At 34.4% G+C, this 11905-nt stretch overlaps 1 protein-coding gene across 1 annotated transcript; it reads left to right on the top strand.

The window, feature by feature from the left end:
- The first annotated feature begins 3201 nt into the window (after window positions 1–3201).
- Window positions 3202–10149, top strand: LOC122584922 (protein transport protein SEC23). Its single transcript, XM_043757005.1, has 2 exons — window positions 3202–4077; window positions 8327–10149. The coding sequence occupies exons 1-2, from the start codon at window positions 3349–3351 to the stop codon at window positions 9980–9982; spliced, it is 2385 nt and encodes a 794-aa protein (XP_043612940.1). The 5' UTR covers window positions 3202–3348; the 3' UTR covers window positions 9983–10149.
- The last annotated feature ends 1756 nt before the right edge of the window (window positions 10150–11905 follow it).

Raw genomic sequence — 11905 nt, 5'->3', positions numbered from 1 at the left:
ATTTTTATATTCTCAATAGTTAACTATCAGACAAAAAGATGTTATTAACTTTTTGTAGTTATGTATGTTTCTATTTTATTAGTTATGTACTTATGTATATTTTTTTATATTTTATGTTTACAGTGAATTATAAAATAAACAGATGTTATTAACTTTTTATAATATAAGTAAATACAAATAAGTCTATATTTAATAAAAAGTGTAACAATTAAAAGAGTTGTTACCCTTTTCTAAATGAAATATCAGTTAATCTAACCAAAAAAAAGAGGATTACAAAACTTAAAAACAAATGCCACCCATATATATATTTTAGTATCATGGGTCATAACATTCATTATTAACAAAATAATTAACATCATATTACTATTAACACTTTTATGATCCATGTATTGTATATTAGTTTTCATCAAGAAAATATACATTAAATAAATTATGCTTAAAGTTAAACTTTTTAAAAATATTCGTATATAAATTAATAAATCCGTACATTGTACGGGTATTAGTACTAGTACAATAAACTAAAACATGATTGAGATGTTCTTGAAATGACACATGACGTAAATCCTTGATCCACGTGTGTTCTTTTAATTTATTTATTTCATTAAATTAGTTTTTTTAATTGTATATTGATTCAATTTCTTTATTAGACTTGAAATTAAACTCTAATTCTTAACTTATAGATTCAAAACACATTATAACCTTATTTAATTAATCGTTTTCTCAATAATAATATTGTCTTTTTTTCTTTCTCAATTTTTCATCTCCTTTACTTATATTACTTATAATAATAAGTTATTAACATGAATACTTCAAAATTTTGAGTTTACGATCCGAAATGACAAAGCTATTTGTCGTTATCCACTATGATTACAAGTTCCGATTTTGGTGTGGTTGTAAAATTTTAAGGTAAATCCAAAACTTTAACTAAATATGTATTATATTTATCATTACTCATTACTGTTTATTATAACTTAGCTCCGATCATCGTTTACTTTAATTACAATTTACTTCATGTTCATGAATCATGTATACGGCATATTTGAATTTCTTTATGATACAATCTACTATATAGTTACCGTAAATCATACGGGTATTAGGACTAGTATTAAACTATGGGAAGTGATATTCGTACCACTTTTTCTGATTGATGTACCACAATGTACAAGTTTTACAGATGACTGTACAAACCAGTATTGCACAAGTGTGGTACATCAATCAAAACAAATGGTACGAATATCACTTCCCTTAAACTATATATCGATAGGAATCATCATCATTAGACTTAGCCATAACAACTAAGTATAAAAGTTTGAGACCGTCTTATTGTGTGGATATTCTTTTATATATAATTCTTCCTATATATATATATGTTAAGTCGAAAATCGACCAAGTATGATTTATTTAGAAATAGCTGAAGTTCAGTGAAGATACTTATACAGAATTCTGAGACCATTCAGAATAAGTTCACTGAAGTTTCACTTCAGAATTCAAGATCAGCCAAATCTGAAAACATTCACTCTGAAGTCAAAGACTGAAGACTGAAGAAAGAGAATCATCTCATAAGTAGAGCTCAGAGAAGATTCTACCTGATCGAAGACTGAAGCATCTCAGTGCAAAGTACTTACAATACTTTACACTGATTACGAGTAAGCCTTTTTACTTTATCTCTCTTTATCCAGTTATTTTCATAACACCTGGAAAAGTGATAAATAGAGTAAAAGGTTGGGAATAAAGTGTGAAATGTCACATCAATGACTTTCACACTTAACCATAACATACACTTTTAAGGAATCAATTTAAATTCCTTAAAATGTATCCCAACCACATATTGTACGGATAAGTCCACATCAGCTTGGACTTTGTCTATAAATACAAGGCTTCTCACAAATTGCAAGTTGTTGGAACTTTTGACATTGCAACGTGTGAGATATACTCTAAGTAATTCTTACGAGTATTTCCTAGTTATTTAGATCACTTGTATTTCAAGGTTGTTTAGATATTTTTACCTTTGTGATTATCTTTGTTCCGCAACAACCTTTGTATTTGTTTATATCAATAAATCAAATACATTGAAAAGTAAATCGTGTCTCAATGTCACATACTTGATTATATATGTATTATTTGTATAGTTTCAGCACTTAGTTTCTTATAATTACTTTCAGTTACTTGTTTATATCCATAATTTGGATCATATTCTGAACTAGTCACTTCTCTACTTCAGAATTACTTACCAGTCGAATTTACTTGATATACTTGTTATATTTGACTTATATCTTAGTTATATAAGACTATACAACGACACGAATCATCATCATCAAATCGAGCCATAATAACTAAGTATAGAATTTTGAGACCATTATATTATGTGAATACCTTTCTATATATAATCTTTTTTTTTGAAAGTCAAATTTAAAATAACGCTAAGCCTATGTATGTATAGGGTTGTCAATCTTGACCCAACCCGAAGAAAATCAGGTTAGGGTTGTGAAATTTCGACCCGTCAACCTGCTAACCCACTAACTTGATTTTTTTCGGGTTGGGTTCGGGCTGACCCATTGGTTTAACAGATCGAACCGCCAACCTGAAAAGATTTTAAATTTATATAATTTTTTTTAATAGGTCGATCCACTAAACCGCTAACCCATGACCTATTTGACTTGAAATTTATCCACCAACCCACGACCCATTTGACCTGAAATCAACCCGTCAATCCGTCACCCCATCAACCCATTTGACCCGTCAACCCAAAACTTGACCCATCAACCCGATATCTTTTCATGTTGGTGGGTTGGGTTTGGGTTGACAGGTCATGAGTCAGGGTTGAAATTTCTGACCCGAAACTCTTAGTGGATTGAGTTAGGATCAGATATTTCTGACCCGTCAACCCAAACCCGAACCTATTGACAGGCCTAAATTATATCTAATTCTAATTTTAGAGAAAACTTATTTAGAAAATTTTTTGTCCCATTTTTAATGACATTTTGCTCAAATAAAAATTAAATTTAGAAATTTCTTAGAAAATTAATTTGTTTAAAGATTATTTGAATCTCTTTCTTTTTTCCAAAAGAACCCCAAAGATCACACCCATAATCTATATCTCTATCAAAGAATCAATAACGCTAGATCTTTTATGAATCGCACTAGAGCGATACCAACTTTAAAGACTTTTGTTAGCACGTGCGTCACTTTCATCAGCTTTTCCTCAAACAATCAATATAATACAAAATAGATACATATTCCATAATATGAAACCCATCGACACAAAGAAATAATCATCTCAAATGAGATGAGAAAAACACCAAACCCCAACTCAAAATTCTCCACAAAAATCAAAATAAAAAAAAAAAAATGGATTTTGTAGAATTGGAAGCAATAGAAGGGTTAAGATGGTCATGGAATTCATGGCCAATTTCATCAAAACCATCAGCAGATCTGGTAATCCCATTATCAATAATGCAAACCCCATTAATGAAATTTAATGAACTTCCATTATTACCTTATGATCCTTTAATTTGTATTCATTGTGGGTCCATTTTAAACCCATATGCTCGTGTAGATTACCAATCTAGAATCTGGGTCTGCCCTTTTTGTTATCACAAGAATTCTTTTCCAAGATCTTATGCCGATATCGGCGAAAACAATATCCCTGCTGAACTTTTCCCTACTTATAGTACTGTTGAGTATCAGTTAGGTGGTCATCAGGGTTTGGTCATGAACCCCGGTTCGAACCCGGTTCATAATTGGGCTAATGGGGCTAATGGGTTGGGAAAGTCGGGTGCTTTAATGGGTTCTGTGTCGTCGTTGTCGAGTTTGGATAGAGGGGGAAGTGGAGGGAGGGGAATGGGAATGGGGGGGGGGGTTGGGCCGGTTTTCGTGTTTGTGGTTGATGGTTGTTCGAGTGAGGAAGAGTTGCAAGTGCTTAAGAATGAGTTGTTGTTGATTGTTGCTCAGTTGCCTGACAATGCGATGGTCGGGTTGATCGTGTTTGATTCGATGGTGAAAGTGTATGATCTTGGGTTTTCAGAGTGTTTACGGGTGGTTGTGTTTCATGGAGAACGAACGCTTTCATCTAACCAGGTAATGGTTATTGAGTTATTTTCAATATATATATTGTATTTGGTGGTTGCTTTTGATGTTATCTATATATGTTTGTTTTATTTTGGGATATATTTGTGTGACATGGTTTGAATAAATGCGTGACGGGTTATAGAAGTTTAGCGTATTACTTTTAAAGCATTTAAAAAGAACTTGCATCCCTTTCTTTCAGTGGCTGCTTTAGGTTTTTTGTGTTCTAGTTATATTTCAAATTGAATCGGTGACGTGATCTCATAATACTTACGCTAGTTACAAGCTGATGCTAATAGGCTTTTCAGTGTACCTCTTGTCTCCTTAGGTATGAATGCTATTATCTAGAATGAAATGGAGAGAATCCCACTCTAGTGATTGATTTGACTTCCACTATATTAGACTTGCATAATCCAAGAAATGCATTCTATTTCGTTACATGTCAGAATCACCGGGCATTTCTTAAGATCCCAGTGATTGATGATAAGCCGTAACTCTAGTTTTCTTATCATTTTTTGCCATCACCCTTGTAAACACGTAACCAATAGACCGAAAAATGTATATCATCACAGGAAGCAGGGAAGGAAGACAAATTCTGCTTTAATTTCCTGTTTGCATATGTAACTAAGGACTGGCTATAGATCATTCACCTTTGGAATTTGAGTATGTTAAATTATTTAATAGATAACTTTTGGATATATGACTGAATATGAACCTTCTGAGGAATTGTTGTAAAAGGTGGCTTGCTGATGTGTTCAGCTTGGTCATGCGAAGAGGTTGTGGGAAGACAGATTACCACTACACAAAATATGATGATAGAAAATCCATGTATATGAAGTACCTAGCAAGCATGATCACTTTGTTACTAGCTTTCACTGTTGTAATTGATTAATATCCCACTTATGAAGGATCAAAGAGTTTTATGCTACTCAAACTTTAATTGTTTCAACTTTTTCATTCTCAACCAACTCTCTCTATATTCATAAAATGATCACAGTCAGAATCACAGAGTAGGGTCGGTCTGTTTGAGGGATTGAGGTCTTGTGAGTTGGGTTCATGTTATGTAGCTATTTTTATGAATTTGAAACCAACTATAATTTGAAAGTCAGGTCTTCTAAATTCATTTGTAGTGAGAATGGTCAAAGTTCTGTTGCTACTACTTTAATGGTGTCTATCATCACTATTAGGGGAAAAAAGTTAGTGTTTTTTTGTGCTTTAATGGAGATTTGAAAAAGCATACAAACCCTGGTATAAACAGTATAATATGAGTAGCTAAATTGAGTTGATTGTGGTCAACTTAAAAGCTGCTGGAGCTATATGCACACATTCAGATTGGCAGCAAACATTGCATGCACTTACGGAACTAAGTATGTTGCTGGCAAATGAAGCAATAATCAGAGGTTTCTGGGATTATTAGGAAAAGATAGAGCTTGAAGTTTGTTAGATATGATACATAAGAGCCTATGAGTCTATGACTAGTATAACTGGGATCCGAGTACAAGACATGCAATCATATATGCTTTGTTGACCATGCAGGGCACATGCATTAGTGAATGCATGAATGAAAGAGGACATTGAGGAAGATGTCAGTGTCTCAGTGAGCAATAAACCTTTTTTTTGGAAATATTACTGGTCACATAAGAAGAGATTGTAGATGCTTTAAAATAATTGAGTTTTGGGTATGGTAATAAGAATTGATAAGAAAGTGTTAATGTAGATGTTAGTCCTTGATTACAAATAGTCGTTAAATGTTGCTCTTGCATAATAAGTTAATAACATTTAGTGATAGTCAAAGCTCACCAAATAAATGCTCTCCTTGGAAGGCAAGGAGATTGGATGTCATGCATGACTTCTAATTTCTGGGAAAGCGTCTAGTGTGACAACACAATCTTTTACTGTTGACATTGACTCCCTAAGACACTTTCAGCATGTTTTTCTAGTAACCGGTCTATCTGAAAAATATATTATTTAGATTAGATTAGAAGAAGCAAAAGAGTGTAGCTAAATTTGAAGGGATCCAACTTGCAAATTGTTCAAGAGTGACCCAAAGTGTCCACTCAAAATTGTGTTAAACCTTTTCAAACACCCTAAAAAAATAGTTGTCTTATAATAGTTTTGGTAATCACCTCTAACATCAATATCAATATTAGCTACTAAAGGAAGGTTAAACAGAAAGAGGGTTGGTGAGTCGACCTGTATCACCCATTTGACCCACTTTAAAAGTGTTCATGTATTTGATGCGTTCGTTCAATCCAGACTTATAGGACACTTTATTTGAGGAAGCCTGGAAACTGACTGAAAATCTTTAGTAGAACATTTTTCTTACATGCATACGAAATTGGATGCCTTTCAAACTCTGAATTTTTACAAGTAAACAAAATTGGATGCCTTTCAAACTCTGAGTTCATGCTTTAGGAGTGTCTATTGGCATTACATAGGCTTTTAGTTGTGAAATTCAGTGTAGGCATTGTGTAAGATTTGGGTAACACTTTATAATCAGGAGCTGAAGCTTTAAAGAAATCTGTAAACAATATATTGGGATAAAGCTCTTGATGCTAGTAAATTTGCATCTAAAAGGTAAGAAAGGGGGTTGTAGAAGAATTTTTAGGGTCTACATCTCAATGGTGTTTTATAGGGGCCTAAAGAACACTAGATTATTTAAAAGGATTCTTAAGACTTGTGCCCGGTGATTTCAGGAGGACTACCTTATTCAGCCCACAAAAATAGAAGAGATATTAAAAACCGTACCTGGCAATCTGTGATAAAGGATCTCGCTTTTGTTATACTATTATAAATGTGATACTTGAATTTATGCAAAGTGTTGATGTACTAAGCTTATTATCAGTATGAATTGTATCGTGAAACTAAGGGAGCAGCCAGCAGGTTATATTCAAGAAAACACTAAAAAGCTAGGTGTCATTTTGTCAAAATCTAACATGGCTTTATCTTGACGAGTAATACTCCGTATTAAAGTATTTCTTGCACTAGACTTGTGGACATTGAGAGGATTTGGATATGTTGTGGGTTGGTATGGACTCTATATAGAATGATGCAAAAAAGAAGTAATGTGGTGGATTGATGAGGAAAAAGGAAATGCTGTATGACCTCATGGGTTCGTTGTTATCACTATAGAACTAATGATGCTCAGATATATGTTTCCTTATTTTAGCAGGGTTTTGATATTGACAGTCTTAAGGGCTCTCACCAATATGTTTATTACATGTTCAATTTGTACCATATGGTTTAGAAAATTTAAATGCTTGATAATTGAAGATTAGGTTCAAAATTTTAAGCATGTTGGCGACAACCCCCAGTATCAAAATCATTTTAGTATAGGCATATAGCTATAGTTAGATTAAACTTGAGAGTCTTTGGAAGTGCTTTAGGAAGACATACAGGATGACAATGACTTCTATAAATGCTGAATTTAATATGTTTAGTTTGACTCTGTAATTGATGATGGCCCAAGTTTGCAACTAAAAAGAGAAGCATGATATCACCAAACAAGACGCAATAAAAAATGAAATAGGTTAGCTAAACATTTGAGACCAATCCTTTTAGACAATCACCACTACAGTCAGATCTCTACATGTAACGTATGTGGTACATGCTTATTTTCAGCTTCAAATAGATTCTCTATTAAAGAAACACATTGGTATCCTTTTCTGCTCACTAAGGTGGTTATAATTTATGACCCCCCCCCCCCTCTGGGGTGCGTGCGCGCGGCTGAGTCTTTAAACTCAGGTTCAGTTTCTTTTATCTAATATAAAAGGTCACCTTATCATCAGTTTATAATCTCAGAAACGTAATGTATGACTTGTGAACCAATGGTTCAGATTTTGGTTTGAGGTCCAATTTCTTTTGTTACTTCTGCTATGCTGTTTTATAACTTTAAGCACTTGATTTGATTGTACATCTTATATGGGAAGCGATGGGATTTTTAACTGTTACCTTAATAATTCCATTTGGCATGCGCTTTTAACATCTGATTATTATTTTAGTAGAAGAACTTCATTCACATCCAAACACAATCTTCTACCACATCACTTGTTTTATTACCAGTGATATCTAATTTTGATTGTTGAAATATCATATAATCACCGATAAAACACAGAATAAAGGACCCCTATCAATTATGTAAAATGGTTAAAAAATCGGAACCTTGATGAATTTTCCATTTTGCGTCCAGTTAATGTTTCCATTATCACGAATTCGTGGTGTTGTTTTAACACATTTACCTGTTCACTTTCCTCATTATCAGATCATAGATTTACTGGGAATCCATCCAACTAAGCATCTAATTGGGAAAACACAAGGGGTGCAAAAACAGAGCTTTATATTACCAGCTTCCGAATGTGAATTTAATATTACCACTGCCATTGAAGATATCTGCTATTCATCACCACTCACACCAGGTCACCGGTCTCCTCGATGTACAGGTGCTGCAATACAAGTTGCCATAGCGCTTTTAGAAGGATGCTCAGTCTCTAATGGGTCTCGTGTAATGGTTTTCACTTCTGGACCTGCAACCATGGGACCAGGGGTGGTTGTGAGTCAAGATCTAAATCAATCAATTAGAACTCACAGAGACATAAACAGTGGTCATGCTCCTTTTTACGATAAGTCTTGTGATTTTTACAAACAAATATCGCAGAAGCTAACAGATTTGTCCATGGTTCTTGATCTGTTTGCTTGTTCTCTGGATCAAGTTGGAATAACCGAGATGCGTGAGCCAGTGGAGAAATCAGGTGGCTTCATAATGCTGGCAGAATCTTTCGAATCAGATCAGTTTAGAAAATGCTTACGTCACATTTTCAGTCGTGACGAGTTAGGTATTTTGAATATGTGTTTTGATGTGACTATTGAGATAGTTACCACAAAAGATGTGAAAATATGTGGCGCCATTGGACCGTGTATCTCACTTGGGAAAAAGAATGGGTCAGTGAGTGATAAGGAGATTGGTGAAGGCGGGACCAACACGTGGAAGCTTGGAACAATAACTGATAAAACCTGCATAGCCTTCTTTTTTCAAGTGAGTGCAGACCAAAAACCACAGCCCGGGTCCGCCTTTTTTATACAGTTCATAACAAAGTATAGACATGGAAACATGGGACTTCGGAAACGGGTAACTACAGCAGCTAGAAGGTGGGTTAGTGGTGGTGCACCTGAAATCGCTGCAGGTTTTGACCAAGAAACTGCAGCTGCAGTCATGGCTAGACTTGCGGTCCATGAAACCAAGACGAATTTCCCAAGGGAGGTGGTGAGATGGCTCGATAAGGAGCTAATCAGTTTCGCATCAAAGTTTGGTGACTATATCCCGGAAGACCCCGCATCATTTCGTCTTTCGACCAATTTCTCGTTATACCCGCAGTTCATGTATCACTTAAGAAGGTCTCAGTTTATTGATGTATTCAACAGCAGCCCGGATGAGACTGCGTTTTTCCAGATAATGTTAAATCGTGAAGGAGTTGTGGGGTCATTAATAATGATACAACCGACTCTTTCCCGATATTCATTTGACGGGCCTCCCGAACCTGCTCTTCTAGATGTTTGTTCGTTATCACCCGATGTAATTCTGCTATTTGACTCCTATTTTTATGTTGTTGTTCATTACGGTTCCAAGATAGCTCAATGGAAGAAGCTGGGCTATGACCGGGATCCAAACCATGAAAGCTTTAGGAAGCTATTGGAAGCACCAGAAGTTGAGGCGGAGCAGCTCGTGGCTCAAAGGATCCCTGTTCCAAAGCTTGTGAAGTGTGAGCAGCATAGTAGTCAGGCTAGGTTTCTTTTGGCCAAGTTGAACCCTTCGGCTACTCATAAGTCGAGCTATGTGGATGGGTCAGAGGTTATAATGACCGATGATGTGAGCTTACAAGTGTTTATTGAGCATTTGCAAGAATTGGCAGTTCAAGGCTGATTGAGTTACCATCTCCATTGTTGGTTCTGGTTTTGTAGATATGTTCTTCTTTGTGCTGGTGTTGATTTTATGAAGTAAAATCATCATATAGGGAGTTAGTGTGTACAATGACTACGATTGAGGCAACTTTGTTATCGGAAAATATAGTTTTGTTTGGTTTGTTGATATCTTCCTCTAGCATTGCAATTACCATACCATGCTTCAGGAACTCTTGCATCTGCAAATTTGTACATAGTGTTTGGTTCTAGTCATCTATGTTTATGAGCGATTTTATGTGTCAACGAATGCATAAAAAAAGATCCCGACAATGCGAGATCAATTTACAACCTTTTAGAAGATCAGGTATGCGAGAACCAATCTAGGACGATCTTGGTTACAACTTACAATGTGAGTGTAAGATCACTTTTTTCAACTCATTACCGATGCACAAGTTTATCTTGTTATCCATCATCCTCACCTCAAACGTTCCCGGACATCTTTAATTTAAATGTGTCACAAGTCTGAAAAAAGGAAGAATTTGGAAAGGCGGTCCCACTTTTCGCCTCCACCTCGAGCGGCTTCAGGACGAGGTTCTACACCAAACACTACGATGTGTCAAACTGTACATCACCCACTCCGAACCCATACCTCATGTTCTTTAACAGATATAGATATAGATTATGTTAAAAAAGGAGAAAATAAAAATACATAAGAGTTTCGATTTGTTTAGGGTCAAATGCTACATAGTTGGAAACTTATTAATTTGTATATTAATATTTTTACTATTTTGCTGTTGAATACGTGGTTAAGTGTAGTCATGTATTGTTATACGAAATTTTCCATTTGAACAATCGTTATCACCGAATAAAATTGGATATTCTATGAATTTGTTTTAAGATGGATTAGTTACTTGTCAATTAATCATACCTAAAGTTAACTAGTGAAATTATAATATTGATGTATATGGTATCGGTTCCCTGTCAATTATCCATCTTAATATTATTACTTGTCTCAAAATAAATATTCACTATTATACAAGTATATTTTTTTTTAAATAACAATTTACAATCTGTTTGAGATTACGTTTGGGGTGAGCAGTACGTCTCTCATATTTCATTCTTTAAAGTATTTTGCTCATACAAAAATTTGAATTTATAAATTCAAGGTTTGAAGTCCTCAAAATTTCAATTCCATCTATTTATGATTGATAAAAAAAAGTTAAACTCTTAATAAATTACCATTATTAATAACGAGCATGGTACCCGCGCAATGCGACGACGGTGATGGGGAATGCGGTATAGTGGTGCCGGTGATGGTACTATTGATGGTAGTGATGGTGTCAGGTGACATAGGTTGATATAATTGTGCTAGCGAAATTTTTTTGTAAACTAAGACTTAATGTTTATTAAGGGTAATTTAGTAATTTTGTATTTAATTATTGTGTAACTATTTCTAAAGGGGGGGGGGGGAGTATTTGATAATTTTTATAAAGGAGTACGAGCATAGTACCCGCGCAATGCAACGACGGTGGTGGGAAAAGTGGTTTAGTGGTGTCAGTGATGGTACTATTGGTGGTGGTGGCGGTGTCAAGTGGTGTAGGTTGATGTAATTGTGATAGTGAAAATTTTTAGAAGATAAGAGTTTAAAGTGTTAATTATTAAAATAAAAGCTAGAGTGTAAATTAATTTATTAAGGGCAAATTTGGTATTTTATAAAAACTGTTTCTATAATAGATGTTTATTAAGGGTAATTTAGTAATTCCATATGTAATAATAGTGGTTAATTATTTCTAAAAATAGAGGGTGTGATAACTTTTATAAAAGAGTGTAGATAGATACGCCTTAAGTAAGTAAAATGACTTTTTATCGAATAACAACTTCGTTAATTATGGTATTTCATTTTGGTTTTCGTGTTTATTTATTATGTTTTTTTTCTTTTTGTGGA

The sequence above is a fragment of the Erigeron canadensis genome, chromosome 1 (assembly GCF_010389155.1).
Source record: "Erigeron canadensis isolate Cc75 chromosome 1, C_canadensis_v1, whole genome shotgun sequence".
Classification (NCBI taxonomy): domain Eukaryota; kingdom Viridiplantae; phylum Streptophyta; class Magnoliopsida; order Asterales; family Asteraceae; genus Erigeron; species Erigeron canadensis.
Note: the sequence above shows the minus strand (reverse complement) of the source record. Positions and strands in the feature narration are given on the sequence as shown.